At 44.8% G+C, this 23958-nt stretch overlaps 1 protein-coding gene across 14 annotated transcripts in view; it reads left to right on the top strand.

The window, feature by feature from the left end:
- Window positions 1-23958, top strand: part of SERGEF (secretion regulating guanine nucleotide exchange factor) — a 656301-nt gene that overhangs the window by 36960 nt on the left and 595383 nt on the right. For all 14 annotated transcript variants that reach the window (XM_029582880.1, XM_029582884.1, XM_029582885.1 and 11 more), the window contains one exon: window positions 12663-12823. In XM_029582880.1, coding sequence (XP_029438740.1) covers window positions 12663-12823 — 161 coding nt within the window. The remainder of the gene's footprint in view (window positions 1-12662; window positions 12824-23958) is intronic.

Here is a 23958-nt window from a genome sequence, read left to right as displayed (position 1 = left end):
TGAGTTCCTCAAGCCTGCCTTGTTAAAAGTTGTTAATGGATCTATCCTCCAAAATCTTGTCCAAACTTTTTTAAAACCCCTCTGTGATGTTGGCTTTGACACATCCTCCGGCAACAGATTTCACAGTTTAAGAGTGGATTTAAATAGGATGACAGATAAAGATCACTAAGGCCTTCTAGTCTGGCTATTTTATTTTTCTATTGTAAAGTGCAGGCTCTACTTAAACTCTAGTTTTACCATCACTTCGTCACCACTAAGGATCCTCTGTGCCTATCTAATATTGTTTTTATGTCAACTACCTCCATTGAGAGGCACTTTCAAGCATTTACCACCCTTTCTGTAGAGAAATATTTCCTTATCTTAGTCTTGTCTATATCCCTTCCTTATCATCCTACTAATCTAATCCAGGTGCATGGGTTTATACCATCCTGCCAGCAGATGGAGACAGGGGACACAACTTTTCAGTGACATTACTGGTACAGTCCAGGTAATTGTTTGTATTCTCTATCTCCAGCAGATGGTAGCAAGTACTGGACTAGTGCAGCAGGTTGTCAGTTCCCAGGCTTTGGCCTGAGAGTGTGTTCTCAGTTTTGCTTGTCGGGCAGTTGTCTGTGCTACCTATTAGAGTAACAGCACTTTGCAGTTTAATTGAGCTTTTTCTGGGCTACACTCCCTAGGTTTTGGACTAGGCTGAGTGAGCCCTGTTAGCTGGCTCTCGGATTCCCTTGAGGGCCTGATTGAGCTTAGGGGGCAGTGAGCTGGCTCAGGAGTAGTTCATTTGAATGAGTCTTTCTTTTGGGGGTCCTCTTTCCATTGAGACCCAGCCTTATCTGTTTTTTTTTCTGTCTCTCTTTTTCTGTTTGACTCCTTTCTGGCTCCTTATTAAAGTTAAATAAAAAAAAAAAAGAAACAAAAAACCATGGGTCTCAGAGAGAGACAGGTTTGTTTGTTTATTTGATTTATATTCTGCTTTTTGGCCCTTCAGAGCAGATTATATTCAGATACTGTAGTTATCTCCCTGTCCCCAGAGGGCTTGCAATCTAAGGGGCTGATTTACTAAGGCTTTTCTCTCATTCTGTGTCTGTATGAAAAATACTTAGTAAACGCCCCCCCCCCCCCCCAAGTTTGTACCTGAGGCAACAGAGGGTAAAGTGATTTGCCCAAGGTCACAAGGAGTGGCAGTGGGATTTGAAGCCTGGTTTCCCTGGTTCATAGCCCGCTGCCATACTACTAGGCTACTCCTCCACTCAGGTAACTGCATCTGCCAACTTTTTGGCAAAAGCTTTATATGACCTTATTAGGATTTCCTCTCGATTGGTGGTCTTGGCTTTTAGAAGGAAGTTATTGTTTGGAGAGTATTTGGAAAAGTTGGTCAAGGACCTAGGGGAGGCTAAGCTTCAGAAGCTTCCGGAGGATTTTGGACCAGCAAGGGCTGTGGTTGTTTTAGGGATGTTAAAAGATATGAACTAGGGAAACGGCCCTCCTCCAATGCGAGCACGTTTGCGGGAAAGAATCTGTCCTTTCATGGAGCCAGGAAACGGAGGGGCAACAACGCGGGGTCCCTCAGGAACTGCTCTGTTGACCCAATGAGGGATCAGTGGATTCTCTCCATGCTTGTTCTGGTCAGCGGCCCTCTTCAGGGATATTACTGGGAGCGGACCCATATCACTTCAGACTAATAGGTCCTGAATATTATACAGAATTTTCAATTTCTGATGCCTATATGGTATCTCCTTGCACGCCAAGGAGAGACTTCAGTGTTTGCAAGCCATGGTTCTGGTATCACAAGAGGTGCAGGGTCATGGCTGATACACCATCTACTTAGTGCAGTAAAGAAAATGTTGTATCAAGTTGGCTGCATATTCTTGAAGCCAAACTGTATATATATATCTTGCTGGATAGTGCTATGTTTGAAGGCTCTTACTGTTAGAGGAGAGATATGTTAAATCTCACCTCCTATCCCTAAAGTGAGGATAATTGATCAGAAACATCTGAAGAAGAAGTCTCATTTGCCTGCTGTGCTCAATTCAATATTTGTCTTCACCTCTGTTTCTTTTACAGATTTGTGACACATCTGGATCATCTTATCTCTGCCCATAAATTTAGTTTTTTGTCCCGTCCCCTCCCCCAGTTCATCTAGACTTGCTGGATCCAGGCTTGCAAGAGAGGTGACTCTGAGTGCCAACATCTAGTTATACTGCATCCAGCACAAAGCAGAAGGTGTGATTGGTTAGGGGGATGCCACCTTTACTTTCTAAAGGCCCCGTGCCCTTTGAGTAACCAAGCAGGATTACTAGTAGATCTAAGGGTAGCATTTTTAGCTTTCTGAAAGCTGTGCCATGTGACGGCTCAAGCTTGAGGGTTACGAGTGTAGCCCTTCAGGCTCTCTGATTGGGGGTTTAAGGGGCTTGGATGTGTACTGGGTGGAGGTGGGCAGGGTTTGCTTCAGCTGGAAGTTTATTTAATTTATTTAATTTAGACGTTTTTTATACTGTTACATGTATAGATAACAACGGTTTACAAAGTGACATTCATGGTTATAAATTCAGCAAACAAATGACAAAGAATGGTTACAGAGTTGGTATTCGTGGGGAGATATGGGATTAAATTAGTACATAAGGCAATGAATATTGATATTTACAAACAAAATGGTAGTTTTCTCATCTTAATCTATGGGTTGTTTTGAAAATCTTGCATACTCTTGTTTGATTTATTCTTCATGATACAATTATTATTTTTGTCCTTCTAGTTTTTGTGGTTCTGTGTAATCTGATTTTTAAAAAAATTAAATTATATGCGTTTTTGAAACGTTTTAAATTCACTTTTGAATTTCTTTCTATCTGGTAAAATACGCAACGCCTCAAGCAGAGAATTCCAGAGCCTTGGACCCGCTATGGAGAATACTCTAGCTCTTTATTTGCGTCAGATGTGTGCTCCACATTGTTGTGATAGACAATAGACCTTTATTTTGAGATCTTAGTGTTCTCAGGGGATTGTGTGGTTGTGGTGTCACTCCTAACAAGCTGGTGGTGTTGGAATGAATGATGCTGAATATTGTCATTAGGACTTTATAGTAGATTCTGGATTGTACTGGTAACCAATGCTGTGCCATCAAGGAGGATGTAATGTGCTCGTGTTTCCAAGATCCTGCAACATTCTGTAATAGTTGCAAGGGTTTTAGGTGACTTGCTGGAAGACCTAGAAGTAAGGAGTTACACTAGTCAAGGTTGGAGAAGATTAGAGTTTGCAGTACTCTACGGAAGTCCTGCTGTAGTATACGCAACTTGGCTTAACCTGCGGCAGCCCTGTAAATTCACTGTTCCTGGGTCAAGGAGGAGGACTAGGATTAAAGGATGATTAAAAGCCGCTCTAGCCTAGGGAAGTAAAGTTTTACACATTCGCTATGCTGTTTTTCCTCCTTAGCCCAGCCTGCCCCTCCCCTCTCCCCAGCTGCTTCAAGCCTATTATGCTGTGACTCTTCTGGTATGCCGCTCCTCTGCATGAAAAAAAAAAAAAAGAACACATCTGAGGCTGATTTTATTGCCTTGAAGAAAAAATAATTGTGATGATTCTACATCAGCCATTTAGTGTGTCTCTCTCTTCCCTTTAGTGCATGCTTATTACTGTATTTCACCTTAACATAATCCTGGTCTTTTCTCAGTTATTCTGTGGTGACAGATGTAATGAGTGTCTGACTCGGGTAAATTCATAAGGCTTTGGAGTTCTTTATGCTTTCTTTTAAGATTTGGATTGTGAGTGCATTTCTTTCTTTCTATCTGTAAGCTTTGCGAACCAGCAAGTTCCTACTTTTGAATGTCTTTTTCTTGTTTTTTAAACAGATGTTTTGTTTTCACGTATCCATTCAGCACACCCTGAAAGAATAAGCTATCTGTTTAATCAAAAGATGCGGCTGGTCTGCAGTACTGCAGTGGTCTTCTAGAGGGCGGCATTGTTATCGGTCTGCTTCTGTTCTGTCTATTTACAAATAAAAGATTTAGGGCCTTAAATGCGACAAGGCCTTTTTTTTAAGGGCACAAAATGGGGGCACAGTTCTTTCTGAAAAACCATATCGGTTAACCCATGCAGAGAAATCTGGGAAGAGGCTGCAAAAAATGAAGACCAAAGGACTAGAATTAGGGATATTTTGGCAGTACCTGATATCTGAGGAAATCTTCAGGAAGTGTATTTCTGCCCTCTAAGTATTCACGGGCATTGGGCATTCAGGCTGGGCCAAGCCTGGGCTTGGAAACACTCAAGAGTCAAGAGTTTCACTCAAGTACATGGAGGCCTGGATCTTGGTGTTGCCAAGTAACAAGAACTGGATCTGGAACTCTGCTGCAGACCAGAAACTGGAATCAGCAGGCAGATTACAAGGCTGGAACAGGTATTAAAAAGCGGTCGGAAATGGGTCGCTGGCAGAATTAGTAAACACTAGAACTGGTAAAACTGGAGGAAGGAAATGAGAATCCAACCACAAGATTGAAATAGCTGACTGGAGCCAAAGTTTTTTTGACACAGTCTGGAGCAGACCTGGGCAAGGGGCGGCCCGCGGGCTGAATCCGGCCCGCCCACTGCTGAGAGCAGACGGGGAATGAGGCACTGCTGCCTTCCCTTGCAGAGGGAAGGCAGCAGTTCATTCTCCGCTCCCTCGCTCCCCGATTGGCCGGCCAATCGGGGAGCGAGGGAGCGGAGAAGGAACTGTTTTTTTTTTTTACAGTGTCCGGGGGGGGGGGGGGGGGGAGGAGGGAGTGACTCGAGCGAAGGCACGCTGCCCGATTGGCCGGTGCTGCCACCGGCCAATCGGGCAGCGTGCCTTCGCTCGAGTTTCTTTCCTACATATGTCACGGAGTTTTTTGCCGGTCCGCGGCGCGCGCTCCTGGTCTCTCCCGCTGCCGTTGCCGCTGGGCTGTCAGCACGTTCAAGCCCAGTGGGAACGGCAGCGGTGTTGGAAGAAGCTATGGCACCCGCGGCTGGCCTTTTCTTCTTCCCGCGCCTGCCCCCCCCTCCCCCTCCCCCTCCCCCTCCCGTGACCCGAAGCAGGAAGTGATACACGGAGCGGTGCGCGGGAAGGAGAAAGAGCCGTGCCGCGTCGGCTGCAGCATCAGCCCCCGAGCAATTGAACCAGCCGGCAATCGAGAAGAGTCAGCAGCATGAGCCTCCCGCGGCCGAAGGGATTCTTCTTTCTTGGCCTGCGGGGGCTCATGCTGCTGACTCCTTTCTCGATTGCCGGCTGGTTCAATTGCTCGGGGGCCGATGCTGCAGCCAACGCGGCACGGCTCTTTCTCCTTCCCGCGCACCGCTCCGTGTATCACTTCCTGTTTCGGGTCACGGGAGGGGGAGGGGGGGGGGCAGGCGCGGGAAGAAGAAAAGGCCAGCCGCGGGTGCCACAGCTTCTAACACTGCTGCCGTTCCCACTGGGCTTGAACGTGCTGACAGCCCAGCGGCAACGGCAGCGGGAGAGACCGGGAGCGTGTGCTGCGGACCGGCAAAAAACTCCGTGACATATGTAGGGGGAAGAGGAAGTGAGTAAGAGAGAGTGAGAAGCAGCCAGCCTGTGTGTGATTGAGTGGTCAGAGAGCTGATGTGTGTGTGTATGTGAGAGACAATGAAAGTGATTGCTCAGGGAGATGACTGATGTGTATGTGAGAGTGTGAGGCATTAGTCAGGGAGGTGACTGATGTGTGTGTGTGTGAGAGAAAAAGCATGGAAGTGAGAAGTCTGGGTATGTGGGAAAGCATGAGCGTAAGAAGCCTGGAGTTGTGGGAGTGAGAAACCTGGGTGAGTGTGCATGCATGAGAGAGAGAGACTGCTTGGTAAGGTGACTGTGTGTGTGAGAGAAAAAGACTGGTGTGTGTGAATGTGAGAGAATGTGATTCAGGGAATGAGAAGCCTGTGCACGTGGAGAGTGAGCATGGAAATGAGAGAGACTGATCTGTGTGTAACAGAGAGAAAGTGATTATGGGAATGAGAAGCCTGTGCATGTGAAGAGAGTGAGCATGAGAGTGAGAAACCTGGGTGTGTGTGAGACACAGCATGGGAGGGAGAAGCCTGTATATCTGAAAGAGAACTTGGGAGTGGGAAGCCTGTGTGTGTGTGTGTATGCATGAGTGAGATCAGGTGACTGGTGTGTGTGTGTGTGAGAGAGAGAGAGAAAAAGTGATTATGGGAATGAGAAGCCTGTGCATGTGAAGAGCGAGCATGGGAGTGAGAAACCCGGGTGTGTGTGAGACACATCATGGGAGGGAGAAGCCGGTATATCTGAAAGAGAACATGGGAGTGAGAGACTGGTGTGTGTGTGTGTGAGAGAGAGAAAGAAAGTGATTTTGGGAATGAGAAGCCTGTGCATGTGGAGAGAACAAGCATGGGAGTGAGAGACTGGTGAGTGAGTGTGTGTGTGTGTGTGAGAGAGAGAGACAGAGAAAGTGATTATGAGAGTGAGAAGACCATATATGCAAGTAGAACACGGGAGTGGGAAGCCTGTGTGTGTGTGTGTGTGTGTGTGTGTGTATGGCATGAGAGAAACTGTTCAGGAAGGTGACTGGTGTGTGTGTGCCAAAGACTGTTTGGGAGATGATTGGTGTGTGAGAGACAGAAACTGGTCATGGGGGCATGACTGGTATGGTGTGTGTGTGTGAGAGACATGGGCACTAAGGAAGAGGACCATAAGTATAGAACTTAGCTTCTACTGCTGCTTCTGGTGTGTGCCACGGCCTGCAGGGAAGGGGAGTGGGAGAGCTGCTGGAGGGGGTAAGTAAAGGTGGCTTTAAGTTTATTTTTCTTGACTGCCATTTTAATTGTGTGATGTCTGCTTTTTTGAAATATTTTATTGGTGTTTGGAGAATGTTTAATAGTTTTTATGAGTTTTTAATTGTTGGATGTTATTCTGTTCATAGCTGTTTAGAAACATTTATTCTGCTTATTAGTATAGTTTTACAATTATTTCTGTGTGGGGATATATAGCTGCTTGCTAGTTCTGTTTTCCTAATAAGAGGTGTATTGGTTTTTAGGACCTGATTTAATATTTGTAGTGTTGCCTTTTCATAGATAGGGTTGCTCCTGTTTGAGTGTATTCCATAATACAGGTGTAACTGTGTGCGGATTAGTTTATGTGCATTACTACAGATCCTGGGAGTATGTTAGGTCGGTTCTGTGTCTGTTACCGAGATGAGATATTTTGCTAGCATGTAAGCGTTTGTATCGGTCTTATTTGTTGTGTTTTCTCAGAGGACATACATTGGTGGTAAACTGCTGTCTTTTCATAAGTAGGGCTATTGAGAACTGAGTTAATTATATTAGTCCGGCCCTCTAAAACCATCCCAATTTCTCATGCGGCCCCATGGGAAAATTAATTGCCCACCCCTGGTCTGGAGAGTCAAGGTTTGTCGCAAGAGGGGCAAGTCAGCCTTTGGGTGGCTGCAAACAACTTCCTGTTCCTCTGCAACCTTTTTTTTTTTGACTGAGCTCCAGGCAATCCCTGATACTTCGAGGTGTGGAATCTTCTCTGCTGTTTCCCCTTGCTTCAGGTCCCCAGCTGGGCTTGAGGGGTAGTTCTCCTGTCCTGACCCCCTAGGACTGACTTCAGTTCAGTTCTTTGCTTGGGTCTCACCCAAACCGCCTGCAAAGATTGCTTTTATATTATGAAATGTTTTAGAAAAACGGAGCAAAATTAGTGTTCCTAGAACAACAGTACTGCATCAGCATAACTAAATGTTTAGAAATGCTGGAGCCAACTGTGATTTGAGGACAGCTGAAAGGCTTATGCTGGCTAGCTCTATTTATTTTATTTTAGATTTTTATAGTCTGCTTTTCGGCACTTAAAAGTGGATTACAGTCAGGTACTGTAGGTATTCTATGCTTTCTGTAGTCGGGTTTCAGCTGTGCAAGCTTCCAAATGTTTTCAGAAGATTAGTTAGCCCTGCATTATGGCCCCTAATAAACTATGCCCAAACAAAAGGAATCCAAAGGAAAAAGAAATAGTGACCTCCCCCATCACAACCACCATATATACCTCCTGCTCCACTATGAAATGAACCCTTTCTTACAGCACCAAATGTATTAAACAGAGAGATTACACACACACTCCCCGTATGAAGAATACCAGAGAAGGATCCTGTCTTCAAACTTTTTTATTTTTGCATCTATTCCTATATCTAATAACTCTGTTTCTAACAACCAAGCATCTCTTCCTACTGTGACCGAGGTTTTAGCCAGTTAACTATCCTGCTCTTATTGTTTATTGGATTTATAATGCACTTTTCTGTAAAAACAAAACACCCAAAGCGGTGAGCAATCAAATTAAAATATACAAAGCAACAAATAACATGAAAACATAGTGCTAATTAACAAATTTGGAAACCTAAACCTGAAAAAAAACAGATCAGTTCATAATAAAAATGACAATAACACATTTACAATAATTAAGCAGATCAAAAACAGTTATCAACAATAATTAAATAAAATATGTAACAGGAAAAGAGAAATAGAAAGTGGCACATTTAACTTTTTGCAGAAGTCCAAAAACTGGTCCAAAGAAGGCATCATGAAACCTAATTTTATTTTTGTTTCAGAGAGGCTGTTACATAATGAATAGATCAATTTTGAAATCAGGCAAGTAATCCACTTATCCGCTGCAACTCTGAAGTGACTGTGCGACCCAGAGAGACAATGAAACATTTAGGATTCCCATTCTGTTTGGAGGGATGCCCCATATTCAGCAAGACATTTTAGAGGGGCCCTTAATCACCTCTTTAGTCAGATTGCTGTACTGGCTGCATTTTTTTAAGGCCACTGGATGCCATTCTGAAGTGGTTCTAGTAGATGTTTCGCTTGTCCTTTTACCCAGATTAAGGGTTGGTGGGGCTGGAAAGCGATGGGCATAGATTGGATTTTCAAATCTGCGTGTGCTGTTTTCCAGCAGAACCCTGCCCCCAGAAAAATATGGGTACAAAGGCCATGAGTCTTTTGTACCTGTGTGTAGTTTTCTTTTTGAAAGTTAGGTACAAATATTTTGCATCTTCGCAAACTGGTTTGAAAATTGCCTAATTCCATTTTTTCCCTTTCCCAGTCCGAAATACCCGGAATGCCTTTTTTTTAAAAAAATGTAATCATTTCAGTTTCTGCTGCTGTTGCTCTTTAATGAATTAGATTGTCGTTTAATACAGCATTTCATAAGAAATCTATTTCCATTGCCCTGATACCCCTAGTTTAAATACAGCTCAAATGCTGGAAGATTAATTTAAGGGATTGCATTGAGAGGACTTTCATTTTATTTCCATGTGGCAGTATTTTCACATTTTAAAATATGCCCAAAACCATCAGTGCAAGAAGTTTCTTGATGTGTCTTGTAATAAGATGATGATACTGATGGAGTTTGAGAGAGAGAGATTTTGGTATTGCAAAAAGTGAACTAAACATCTGGATGTGGCCTTTCTAATGAGTACAGCTCCTCAAAATGTAGTAACTGGTCCAAAGGAAGGAAGACTGGAAGAGAGTGACAGGGGACATCTGTAAGCAAATATTGCTTTCCTTTGCAATTATGGGCCTCTTCAGCAGGGCCAGATTTAAGATTATGGAGTGGACTGGGGGCAGGGCTGGGGTTTGCTCCTGGAAATCAAAGAACGGCAGGGGGAGTCCCAGGTTTTGGGTGCTCTGAGAATCTGGCACCCTAGGCATGTACCTATACTTTAATCTGGCCCTGCCCTTCAGAAGTATTAAGTGTCAGGAATAGGGCTTGCCCTTTTGTTCCATCTAAAAGAAGACTAACTGAGTCTTATTTTTTTCATAAATTTTTTTTTTTTTTTTTTATTTTAAGTGTGGTTGAATTTTTTAAATTTTCGTGTGCTTGAGCATTTGTATACAATTTAAAAAGGAGAATGGTGAGCGCTGAGGGAGTCAAATAAGAATTACAGGTAGCTTGTTGGATAATTACAGATGCCACTTAATTTATTAGCCCCTGTTCTCAAATAAGATGCATAAATATTAAAAAAATAATAAAGTTATTCACATGAAGAATTAAGTTATAGAACTGAAAATCTCATAGTAACTAATTTACTCATAGCAGGGATTAAAGCATTCAGTGACGTGAATCCAGTAGTTTGAGTTCATGACTGTAAGCGAAATGTAAGATTTTATATTGATTGAATATTTGGCCACAGGAGCTCTGTGTCATGCATCCATCTTTTCAACACTATTTATGGCTGTGTGGCCTAATCTGCAACGTCTTAATCCCCTGGATTCAGGACCTTTTGCGAATTAGGAATGCAGAGGAGGACTGTCATGGATAGAATTAAGACTTCTTATTGTCCAGCTACAGTAAGCAGAAGTGACTGATTGCCTGGACGATAGATTTTAGATGCAAACAGACTGCTGGCTGCATCCAAGGAGTGCTGTAGCAGCAGAGCACTGGTGCCAGCATGTTTTACTCCTTTGCAGAATATATGATGTGTCTTACAACCTGCTTGGGCTTACACATTCACGCAACTGAATAATCAGCATGGGTGTTTGCACTGAATTGTTTTCTCTCTGGGCTATTTTTAAGATCGTAGTAACATGGTTGAATGGCTTTGCCAACAAAGGAGCCTTTTCAAGATTGGTGGTGGGTGCAGAAATCTGTTGTGGTGTATATTTTCCTTAACTCCTCCAAGCCCACTGACTTTTGATTATATTTTGTAGGAAGTGTGCTAAGGCTAGAAATGTCAACAGGCTTCAAGAACCTGATGAGATCTCTCAAGTGGAAAGGTCAAAGATTGATCCTTTACGCTTAACATCATCAGAGTTTGTGAAATATATATTGGAATAGGAAAATTATTTGGAGGCTGGGGGTGGGATCGAATTAAATTTCAATTGACTAAGATTTGACCATTTTGTAGTTTGTTCCTTTATTGAGCCCAGGGTACAGGGGATATGAGATTAACTTAGTTTTGTGTCCCTACAGGGAAGTAGGTAGTCAGAAATGAATGGTTCAGGGATCTTCTTGGACGCTATTGCTTCAGTCCTCTTCAGTGGTTGAGAGGAAGGACATCCATTGGACCACTGGTACTTCACTGCTCTAAAGTGGTGAGCGGGATGGGGTCTGCTTGACCTCTGCTGCCTCACTGCTCGTCAGTAGTCTGGGGGGGGGGGTCTGGTCTGCATGGGTGCGATTGCTTCAGTGCTTTTTAGTGGTGAGTAGTCTGGCTGTGGCTACCTCACTGCTTATCGGTGGCATGTGACCCTCTTGACTGTGACTGCTTTGCTTCACTTTGTTGGCCAACATAAAGAAAATCCATTGGACCAGTACTGTGAGGGGTTATCTTGCTAGATGTGTGGTTGTAGGTTATTACTTTCTTTGAGGATGAGCAGGATGTTAGAGTCTGCACAGGTGGGTGATATCATCAGACAGAGTCCCGATTAGAAACTTTCACTTTACAGCATCTAGAGCTTTTCAGAAACTCCACTGAGTGTGTTCAGGCTTCTTCTGTCTCATGGATGCTATGCTGGACCTTCTCAGTTTCTTTTTTTTCCCACAGAGCCGGTTAATTCAGTTTGTCTGAGGTAAAGTTTTCTTTATCTCCAAAAGACCTCCCATCCACGTTTTGTTTTTTTTCCACAAGAGACCCTTTGAAAGCTTTTGTCTTTCTCTTACCTCCCTAGGTAGATTTTTCAAACTTTTGTGCAGCCGTATCAATGCTGCTGATTCACCTACTCCATCATCAGAACTCACGTTCTGGCTTTGTCCACCTGCTTGCCACTACTTCCTGCCAGTAACATCAGTGTTGCAGATGGATGGACGGGCAAATTCAAGTTTGTTCATCCCTATGTTAGATATATCATTAAAAAAGTGTTCATTCAATATAATAATAATGAAAAAATAAGCCAATATATGAATCTTATTTGAAACCTTTACGCGCGCAGGGCTTTTAAAATTGGCCCGTAAGTGAGGATCTTAGTAGTCTGGAGGCCAGGTACAAGGACAGCCTTCCTTTCAAGTAAACAGGCCTCCTCTTTGAGCCTTGACAATCAGTGTTGGGGTTTTGAATTTAGCTCTGTAGGGCACTGGTAGCCAGTGTAGTTTGTGTAGGACCGGTCTGGTATGGTCATGCAGCTGTTTTATCTGCAGTTTGTGGAGACCCCTTGCACACTGTGTCGTAGTAATCCAGACTAACTAAAGGATCTTAATTTCACTCTTGAACCAACTGGGAGCCAGTGCAGTTTACTTTTGTGTTAAAAGGATACATTACTCAAGCAAATCAATAGGTGTCAGCATGAGCAATATTTGTATTATTGTACCATTGCCCAATACCACCAAAATGTGTTTTCCCTTTTCTTTTATCATATTTCTTTGTTGTTTCATGGTACTGAAGCACTTCCTTGGGGGTGAGTTTTTCAGCTTTTGCTTTCTGCCTTGCTTCGCCCTTACAGTGAGGGCAGTCTCTAGTGTACCTAAATGGAGGGATGGAAGAATAGTCCCAAGACAGCTTAGAACCAGAGCAGAAAGGAAACTAAGTGAATAATGAACTTCTTCACGAGTACAATGTGAATTTAGTTTCTCTGGAAACAGAAATGTGAGAGACTCTGTATATTGCAGAGCATGTGCACACTTTGCCTATGATATTTTGTCAGAAAGCTACACCTCTGGAAGACAAACAACAAACCTGCATGCATCTTTATATGTTCTTATATAGAAACTGCCAAAGTTTTCACTTGGGGACGAGCGGACTATGGGCAGCTTGGAAGAAGCATACAAGAGGGACAAGTCCAGGTTCTGCCCGACGCCCCGGATACCTGCGCTCAGCACACCTGGAGCATCCCCATTTCGCTTCCGTGTCTAACTGGAGCATCTCAGGTAAGAAATGTGCCTCCTTTTCCTTTATATGAGCTGTCAAATTATTTTTAAAATCTTCTTTGTGATAGCTGAATAACACATTTGTCCATTAAAAGTGCTAACAAAATGCTCTGCTTTCTAGTTCCCTCAAAACACAAATGCAACAAAAATTCATAGGTTTAGGTTTAATAAAATTTGATATACCACCATTCAAAATAAAAGCACAGCAGATTACCATAAAAGAATTAAATATCAATCAATAAAATATAATGCTCTCAACAGGTCAGGTGCTAACAAAATCCCTGTTCAAAAGAGCTTGGGATAAGGGAAATGGTCTCTGTTCTTCACTATATATACACACACACACACATAAACACATACTTATATATGCCTTTTCCCCTAACATGGCACACAAAGCACTTTACACCATAAACAACTAGAACAGTTCAAAATAGAATAATAAAATTAATTCCCTAAAATGAATCTATCCCATCCCCTGGGAATGAGCAGGCCATTCACATACCTAGGTATCAAACAACAACATTTAAAATTAATTCCCTTGCAAATACAAGCCTCCCCCCCCCCCCCCCCCCGGCATATATTATAAATACATCATAATAAACATCAGTCCTAACTCACAAATTTGCTACTTTTTTTTTTTAAAGTATAAATAAACATGTGGATAAAGGTGAGCCAGTTGATACAATGTACCTGGATTTCCAGAAAGCATTTGACAAAATCCCTCATGAGAGTCTTCTTAGGAAATTAGAAAGTCATGGGATAGGTAGCAGTGTCCTAATGAGGATTGCCAACTGGTGAAAAGACAGAGAGTAGGGCTAAATGGTAAATGCTCCCAATGGGGAAAGGTGAATAGAGGAGTGCCCCAGGGATTTGTTCTGAGACCGATGCTTTTTAATACATTTATAAATGACCTGGAAATGGGAACAAGTGAGTTGATCAAATTTGCTGATGACACAAAATTATTCAAAGTTGCTAAATCACAAGAGGATTGTGAGAAATTGCAAGAGGACATTGCAAAACGGGGAGACTGAGCATGCAAATGGAAAATTAATTCTAATGTGGACAAGTGCAAAGTGATGCACTTAGGGAAGAGAAACACAAATTATAGCTTCAAAATGCAAGGTTCCACATTAGGAGTCACCACTCAGGTATTTTGTCATCGTTCAAAATACATTGAAATCTTCTGCTCAGCGTGCGGCAGTCAAGAAAGCAAACAGAATGCTAGGGATTATTAGGAAAGGAATGGAGAATAAAACAGAGAATATCATAATGCCTCTGTGTCGCTCCATAGTGCATCCTCATCTTGAATTAGAGATGTGCTTCGGGTTGCTTTATCATGTTGGGCTTCGTTTCAGGGCCTCCCCGTGGGAATTTAGTTTTTCCCGCAGTTTGGGGTTTTTTTTTTCGGGGACCCCGATTTTCGCTAACTCTGCCACATTAGTGCACACTATCGGGAGTTAGCGCGCATAGGGGCGGATTTTCAGAGCCCTGCTCGCGTAAATCCGCCCAAAACCGGGCGGATTTACGCGAGCAGGGCCCTTGCTCGCCGGGAAGCCTATTTTACCTAGGCCTCCCGGCGCGCGCAGAGCCCCGGGACTCGCGTAAGTCCCGGGGTTCTCCGAGGGGGGCATGTCGGGGGCGTGTCGGGGCGGGCCCGGTCGTCGCGGCGTTTCGGGGGCGTGTCGGCAGCGTTTTGGGGGCGGGTACGGGGGCGTGGCTACGGCCCGGGGCGGTCCGGGGGCGTGGCTGCGCCCCCGTACCCGCCCCCAGGTCGCGGCCCGGCGCGCAGGAGGCCCACTGGCGTGCGGGGATTTACGCCTCCCGGAGGGAGGCGTAAATCCCCCGACAAAGGTAAGGGGGGGGTTTAGACAGGGCCGGACGGGTGGGTTAGGTAGGGGAAGGGAGGGGAAGGTGAGGGGAGGGCAAAGGAAAGTTCCCTCCGAGGCCGCTCCGATTTCGGAGCGGCCTTGGAGGGAACGGGGGTAGGCTGCGCGGCTCGGTGCGCGCCGGCTATACAAAATCCATAGCCTTGCGCGCGCCGATCCAGGTTTTTAGCAGATACGCGCGGCTCCGCGCGTATCTACTAAAATCCAGCGTACTTTTGTTTGCGCCTGGAGCGCAAACAAAAGTAGGCTATTCGCGCGCCTTTTAAAATCCGCCCCATAGCGCGCACTAACTCAAAAATTAATTTTTTTCTGAAATTTTGGAAAAAATTAATTCGTTTTTTGGTTCTCCCGAACCATTCCGAATTAGGCAATTTCGACAAAATTGCCTATTTTGTGAAAAACGATTGCACATCCCTATCTTGAATATTGTGTCAGTTTTGGTCACCACATCTCAAGAAAGATATAGCAGAATTAGAAAAGATACAGAGAAAGACCAAGAGGTTAGAGCTCTTCAGCTTGGAGAAAAGATGGCTGAGGGGAGATATGATAGAGGTCTATAAAGTAATGAGTGGAATGGAACGAGTAAACTTTAATTGTTTACTTTTTCAAAACATACAAAGTCCAGAGGACACACAATGACGTTACTGGGTAATATACTTAAAAGTAAGAAGAGAAAATGTTTTTTACGGAAAGCATAATTAAGCTCTCGAATTTGTTGCCAGAGGATGTGGTGAAAGCTATTAACATTAGAGATGTGATTCGGAACCAGAATCGGTTCGGATTTCAGTTCCGATTCACATCTCTAATTAATATAGCTGCCTTTAAAAAAGGTTTGGACAATTTCCTGGAGGAAAATCCATTAACAATTAAGGGAGAGTTGCAGAAATTCACTGCTTATTCTTGGGATAAGCAGCTTGGAATCTATCTGCCCCTTGGGATCCTGCCAGGAACTTGTGACCTGACTTGGCCACTGTTGGAAACAGGATACTGGACTTGATGGACCTTTGGTCTGACTCAGTATGACAAGCCTTATGTTATCATCCTAAAAATAGTACCATCACTCTAAATATAAGAATTTCCCCAATCATGAAATTCTCTAACTCCTCTAAGCACATTACCCAGTTATCCCAGTCACATCAACATATGGTATGAGCCCTTATTTTTCTCATAATTGACAAATGTGAAAAATATATGATGCCTCCAGGCAAGGAATGTATGGCCCATCTAATCTGCTCAGTTTACTTCCTGGTGGATGCCATAGACCCCAGTTAATTTCTAGCTTCCCCTTCACTTGTTCACAACACAGAATAATCTATGCCTAATTTTATTTATTTATTATGATTTATTTATTATGATTTATTATGATTTGTTGACTGCCATTTTGAAAGTAAATTTTCACCCAAGACCACATCAGTCATAAATGGTAAATATGAGGGTAAGTCATTACGATGGTACAGCTGAATTGACAGATCCTATTCAGTGACATTTCAATACAAAACAGTTTTAGGATACTGATGCACACCATAACATCTGTACTATTGAGTGCATGGCTCCTGCTTGCAACTCTATAAACTGAGTCTCTCTCTCTCTCTCTCTCTCTCTCTCTCTGAGGGCAGACAATAACGTTTGTAGCGATTATGCGTGGATTTGGGTATTTCTTACGGATATTTATGTATTTATTTATTTAAAGTCATTTATATCCCACACTCCCCAAAGTTCAGGGTGGGTTACATAAAAGCATTCACAATAAAAACAAATAATCATCCACAGTTGCAAGCAGGAGCCATGCACTCAATAGTACAGATGTTATGCTAATCAAAAAAAGGCTAGGTGTATGAGTCAGGTTGTAGGTAAGGGTTGGGCGTAGGTCAGTTGCTCCTACCCATGAAAGCTGAACTAAAAAGCCAGATTTTTACCTGCTTGCCAAAAAGGAAGAAGTTTTCATTTTGGCGTTAGTATTTTTGGCAGCGAGTTTCATAGACTGTTCTTGAGAAGGCCCGATGTCGGGGCACTTTATTTCTTTTGGTGAAGAAGTAACTATGGCGAGTACTTGAGATGAGCTTAGTAGTCTGATAGCTGCATGGCGAGGTGGTTTGTTCTTTAGGTAGTCTGGGCTGTTTCTCTTTAGGGCTTTGATGGTTGGGCATGGGGTTTTAAACATGACCTACAAGGATTTGGGAGCCACTTACATTTTAGTAGGATGGGTGTGATGTGATCATGCCGTTTACATCCTTCTTGTGGACCTGCTGTGGCACTTTGGATTAGCCACTGAAGGCTGTTGTCAGGCCATTGCAATAGTCTAGCCGAGATGTGGTCATAGCATGGACTAGTGGACTACCGTTGTAAGTCTCATCTTCTCGATGGAAGGGTGAGCATTTATGTAATCTATCCCATTCCTTCTTGAAATCTGTTACTGTTTTTGTCCCAGCCCAGAATTTGTCAGTCAGGTGAGGTTAAGACCTTTCTCCAGAATGAGGGTACTGAAATTACTCAGCCTTTCTTCACTCAGACCATGTCTAACAAATGAGCCAGCAGTACAACTGCAATTAATGTGATCCATGTTACCCATTTTTCCACTTTGAAGACCTCCCAACATGGCCAATTTTACAGTATGACTCTCTGCCTGTTTCTATAGGGCATTACAGACTAATATCTAGCAAAAGTTACTAGCCTTTTTTTGGATAGCATGTGGCCTGCTTACATAGTTCCCTCTAAGTCTGGCGCGTGAGCAATTGCTCATTTCCCTGTACGTACCAGGATCATTCCAGACGGTGGGTTATGTCCCCCGTCCAGCAGATGGAGTCAGAACGAAAAACTCTCAGGGGAGCGCCTTATAGCCACGCCTCCCCTGCTTCAGCTTTCATTAAAGTTCTGACTCCAGCAGATGCGAGCAGGGAACACTGACGTTCCCAGCATTTAGACTTAGGTTTTTCTATTTGTGAAAGTAACCTTTTTATTTGTTTGAGGGATCAAGTTTTGTTTTAAGGAAAGGTTTATTATATTAAATTTTCTATTTCAATAATTTAGTCAGGTTGCTGACTCCTTGGACTTGCTGACAGACTGTTTTCTCACTGTCCTTTTTTCTCTTATTGCTACCTCTTCCTGTCGGTTGTTTTCTTCCTCAGGTTTAGAGGTAAGTTCCTTTTTATTTTTAGGTACAGAGGAACTTTAAAAAAAAATAAAAAAATTGTTTAGGGTCCGAGGGGTATATCGGTGGTGCCGTTCACTCCCCTCCCGCCCGTGTTCGTGGCCATTCACCCCCTCCCCTCCCCCCTTCCCGGTGGTGTGAGGAAGAATTTTTACCCGCGGCCCCGCGAAGTTATATTCCCCGGGGCCGCTAATCGTTGGGAAGTCCCATTCCCTGACGGTTCTTGTGAGATTGTTGGGGGTAGAACCGGCTTGGACCCTCAGCCTTTTTAGGCTCCCTGTTTTTTACTCTGCGCGCTCGAGCAGCCTCCGTTTTCGCGCCGAAATGCAGCGGGACTTGGCTGATGAAGACGCGGTACAGAGGGAATCTCTGTCCCGTGAAAGTCGCCGTTTTACCGTCTCTTCGGGAGGGGAGGATAGCCCTTCTCCAGACGAAAACGACTTTCCTCAGGAGCGAGCGCACAGAAAACGTCAGGCTCCGTTCCCGTCGAGCGCGGGAACGGCGGCCATTTTGAATCAGGAGCCAAGCACCGGCATTTCAGCTGTTGACACAGGGGCTCAGTTTTCCTCTTCCCTGCCGCTTTCTACTAGCGGAATTGCTCCGTTGGCACAACATATTGGAAACTCTGAGGGATTTTTCTCTCCAGAGTTTATTGTTTTAATGCATAAGGCTTTTATACATAGCAGGGATTCTCTTGTAGGTGGAGGGGGGCCTCCCCCATCTAAGATACCATGTATGCCTATTTCCTTGGGAGGGCTTCCTCCCCAGATTACTCCTGTTCTGGGAACACCGGGAACTTCCCGAGGAACTCCACCTGCCATGACAGCACCTCAGACATCAGCGGGAGGAGGTGACCCGCTGGCTGACGATCCCTCTCTTGCAGCACAAGTAGAGGGGGATGACCCTAGAGTTCTCCGCATTTTTCAGCTGGGAGAACTTGATGATCTTATTCCACACATCCTCCAGGAGATGGACATTGACCCTCCTCCAGATCCAGTCACACAGGATCCGACTGTCAAGAAAGGGGATCCACTTTTAGCGGGACTTCGTCCTATGGCAAAAGCATTCCCCACTCATTACAATATTTTACAGCTGATTTCAAGAGAATGGGATACTCCTGAATCCAGCCTTAGAGTTGGAAGGGCTATGGATAAAATTGTATCCTCTACCGACGGATTTCTTAGAGCTTCTCCGTGTCCCAGCGGTAGATTCGGCAGTTTCTGCAGTGACAAAACATACGACTATTCCTGTTACAGGAGGAACTGCATTGAAGGATACGCAAGACAGAAAGTTGGAAGCTTACCTCAAACGGATTTTTGAGGTCTCGGCTTTGGGTATGAGAGCTGCTATTTGCAGTTCATTAGCTCAGCGTGCGGGACTTCGTTGGATCCAACAGCTTCTTACCTCTCAGTCTTTGCCGGACGGCGAGGCTCAGCTAGCAGACAGATTAGAGGCCGTGGTGGCTTACGGAGCAGATGCCTTTTACGATCTTATCAGAGTACAGGCTCGTGCCATGGTAGCTGCGGTATCAGCACGCCGTCTCCTCTGGTTAAGGAATTGGGCAGCTGATGCCTCTTCCAAAACCCGCCTAGGATCTCTTCCCTTTAAAGGTAGATTCCTTTTTGGGGAAGATCTGGATCAGATTATTAAGTCGCTTAACGAAAATGCAGTTCATAAGCTACCAGAGGATCGACCCCGCTCTTATAGATCCTTCAACACTGGCAGAAATAGGTTTCGAAGTCAGCGCAAATCTCGGCCCATGAAACAACAGCCACCTCGACCTCCTTCTGCTCGTTCCCATACTTGGAACCGGTCCTTTCGAGGCCGGCGTTCTGGTAAGGACGGACATGGAACGAGTACCGCTCAGAAATCATCTCAATGATGCCAGGTGGACCCACGAGCCAGTTCCCCATTTGGGGGGACGGCTTATGCTTTTTTACGAAGCATGGGTCCACATAACCTCAGACCAGTGGGTACTAAATATCTTAAAACACGGTTACGCGTTGGATTTTGTCTGTCCTCCTCCAGACAGGTTCCTATTCTCTCCATGCGGGTCCTTACTCAAACGCCATGCTGTTCGGCAAACACTGGTTCGTCTTCTTACCTTGGGGGCGATAGTTCCTGTTCCAATCTCCGAACTGGGTCGGGGCCATTATTCCATTTACTTTGTGGTACCCAAAAAGGAAGGGACCTTCCGGCCCATTCTGGATCTCAAAACCTTAAACAACTCCCTCAGGGTCCCTCGGTTCCGCATGGAAACCCTCCGTTCTGTACTAGCTGCGGTACACCCAGGGGAGTTTTTAGCCTCCTTGGATCTTACGGAGGCATACCTACATATTCCGATCCTTCGAGACCACCAACGATTCCTTCGCTTCAAGATTCTGGAACAACATTTTCAATTCCGGGCTCTACCTTTTGGGTTGGCCACGGCCCCTCGTGTCTTTACAAAGATTATGGTAGTGGTGGCGGCGGCTCTCAGAAGGGAAGGGATATTAGTACATCCTTACCTGGACGATTGGCTCATTCGAGCAAAATCCAGAAGTCAAGGGATTCAAGCAGTAAACAGGGTCCTTCAATTTCTCCATTCACTGGGTTGGATTGTCAATTACTCAAAGAGCAGACTATGTCCTTCACAGACTCTGGATTTCTTAGGAGCACATTTCGACACGAATGCGGCAATGGTGTTCCTTACTCAGGAGAGAGCACAGGCTCTACGCGAGCAGATCCTCAGGTTTTTGTCTCTCGAGGTCACCACGGCGAGGGACTATCTACAGGTTCTGGGAACCATGGCCTCCACCATCGATTTGGTGCCCTGGGCCTTTGCTCACCTACGACCTCTTTAGCGAGCCTTGCTATCTCGATGGAAACCGATCTCTCAGGATTATCAGGTTATTCTACCAGTTCCAGAATATGCAAGACTAAGCCTCGATTGGTGGCTAAATCCACAGCACTTAGCTCAAGGAGTGTCCTTGGAATCACCAAACTGGGTGATAGTGACCACGGACGCCAGTCTGTCCGGCTGGGGAGCGGTCTGTCAAGACAGCTCGATTCAGGGGCGTTGGTCAACACACCAATCAACTTGGCCAATAAACCAACTGGAGGCCAGAGCTGTGAGACTCGCCCTACAAGGATTTCTACACCTGTTGCACCACAGAGCGGTAAGAGTTCTATCGGACAACGCCACCACAGTCGCGTATATCAATCGTCAAGGAGGCACAAGGAGCAGACTGGTTTCATTGGAAATCGACAGGTTGATGCAATGGGCGGAACTTCATCTTCTCCGACTGGCAGCCTCTCACATAGCGGGCGTCGACAACATACAAGCAGACTTCCTCAGCCGACAGCGTCTGGATCCCGGAGAATGGGAACTCTCAGAAGAAGCGATGTCTCTGATAATCAGACGTTGGGGAACTCCCCGTCTAGATCTAATGGCGACGGCCAGAAATGCCAAAGCCGTTCGCTTTTTCAGTCGAAGAAGAGAGCATGGAGCGGAAGGAGTCGACGCCCTAGTTCTTCCATGGCCACGTCAGTGTCTTCTGTATGTGTTTCCACCGTGGCCACTAGTGGGCACAGTCATTCGAAGAATAGAGGATCATCAGGGTCTGGTGATTCTCGTGGCACCAGAGTGGCCCCGTCGGCCGTGGTTCGCGGATCTTCTCCATCTAGCAGTAGACGACCCTCTCCGACTAGGTCATCTCCCCCGACTTCTGCGTCAAGGGCCAATATTTTTGCCAGCGGCAGATCGCTTCTGTCTTGCGGCTTGGCTTTTGAAAGGCGTAAGATGAGACGTCGTGGTTATCCGGAACCCGTTATATCCACCCTGCTTCGGGCGCGTAAGCCGTCCACTTCGATCACTTATGTTCGAGTTTGGAAGGTTTTTGAGGAGTGGTGTGTTTCCCAAGATATTCAGGCTCCACAGGCATCGGTGGGTCAGATTCTCTCTTTTCTACAAGCTGGTCTGGATTTGGGTTTGGCATATAATTCCCTCCGAGTTCAGGTAGCGGCTCTGGGGGCTTTGCGCCAGGGGATAGATGATACCCTTCTGTCTACTCATCCAGATATTCTACGATTCCTCAAGGGAGTGAAGCATATTAAACCTCCAATACGTCCTCCTTGTCCGTCTTGGAATTTGAACTTGGTGCTTAAGGCTCTCTGTGTTTCGCCTTTTGAACCTTTGCGTTCTGCTTCCATCAAGGATATCACTTTCAAGACTATTTTTCTAGTTGCTATTACTTCTGCACGACGGATCTTGGAGTTGCAAGCGCTCTCATGTCGGGAGCCATATCTTCGATTCACTTCTTCTGGAGCTTCTTTGCGTACGGTGCCTTCTTTTCTACCCAAGGTAGTTTCAGGCTTTCACCTCAACCAGACGGTTGAACTTCCATCCTTCTCCTCTTCAGAGTCGGGTGATTTACATAAGTTAGATGTGCGACGTTCTCTAATGCACTATCTGGATGTCACGAATGAGTTTCGTCTTTCTGACCATCTTTTTATCCTATGGTCGGGTCCCCGCAAAGGATGCATGGCCTCCAAGCAATCCATTGCTCGTTGGCTGAAGGGAGTTATTGTAGCGGCATATCTGGGATCAGGTAAGTCTCCGCCACTAGTAGTCAAGGCGCACTCTCTTCGTGCTCAGGCAACCTCTTGGGCGGAAAGTTCTTTTGTATCTACTCAAGAAATCTGTAGGGCTGCCACTTGGAAGTCTATTCACACCTTCACTAGACATTATCGTCTAGACGTACAGACGTCCTCGGAAGGACAACTGGGAGACAGGGTTATCCGGGCAGGGCTGTCCGTAGCCCACCCATGATGGGAAAGCTTTGGTACATCCCACCGTCTGGAATGATCCTGGTACGTACAGGGAAATGAAAATTATTTCTTACCTGCTAATTTTCGTTCCTGTAGTACCATGGATCATTCCAGACACCCTCCCTTGTTTTTGGGGGTTTTTTCTATGTGGGACATCCCTGCTAATCCTGTCTCTAATTCTCTCTTTATCTGTACTTCTTATACTGCGGGCCTGTTTTTCTTCCTCGCAGTTCTGTTTACAAGTTTTTTGGCACAATTTTGCATTTTGTTAGTTACTAAATTTGTTGTTTGGGCCCCTGTTGGGTCGACAGTTCTTGAAGAACTTGATCCCTCTAGTTTACAAGTCTTTATTTGGCTTGGATATTCTATTTACTGAAAGCTGAAGCAGGGGAGGCGTGGCTATAAGGCGCTCCCCTGAGAGTTTTTCGTTCTGACTCCATCTGCTGGACGGGGGACATAACCCACCGTCTGGAATGATCCATGGTACTACAGGAACGAAAATTAGCAGGTAAGAAATAATTTTCATATATTTCAGAGCATTGCTCACAGGTTTTGCATGGTTGCTCACATACATTTTTCTTTGTGCTATATACAGAAATGCAATGCTAACACTGGCGCTCAAAATGGTTTTAAAAGAATTGTTGCTCACATGAAAAATATTTGCATATACCTAGTCACTCTTTGGAGGGAGCAGGGACGATTATGGCATTTATTTCAAAGGAAAACCTTTGAGAAATCAAGGTTTGTATTTATCAGCATGTGTTAGAATTGATGTCAACTTCCGCAAACAACAGTTCCTTTCTTTCTCATGTCCCTGCTGCCCCTTCTACAGTATCTATTCATCTCAAATGAGAAGAGCTGAAGAATGAGCTGCTGTAGTGTTGTAAGGTTGTGTTTTCTGTCGTGGTACACAAAACCACAGCAGTCAGCATTTTCAGTGTAGCATTGCTGGTCAGTTTTGTTCAAAGTCATGTGCTTGGGATGGGCCTGCCCTTGATGTTTTCATTGACTGGAATCCTCCCCTGAATTCCTTTGAAAACAAAGCTACTGTAGCATCCAGGTGAACTTAGAGAGAGATTTTGTTTGACCTGCTTCTTTCTAAACGAGCAGTTCACAAATAGTGCCTTGTTGTTTGTTTTCTGACATTGACAATAATGAGCATGATGTTACTGTGATGCTCTGTAAGATTTGTTTTTAATAATTCAAATGCCTGCTCTTGGAAATAAAGCAGAAAAAAAGAGACAAAGTTCTAAGTTAGGTGCCTATTTTCAGCTGAACTTAGAGCCTAAGTT

The sequence above is a fragment of the Rhinatrema bivittatum genome, chromosome 17 (genome assembly GCF_901001135.1).
Source record: "Rhinatrema bivittatum chromosome 17, aRhiBiv1.1, whole genome shotgun sequence".
Taxonomy (NCBI): domain Eukaryota; kingdom Metazoa; phylum Chordata; class Amphibia; order Gymnophiona; family Rhinatrematidae; genus Rhinatrema; species Rhinatrema bivittatum.
This window is presented reverse-complemented; position numbering and strand designations above follow the sequence as displayed.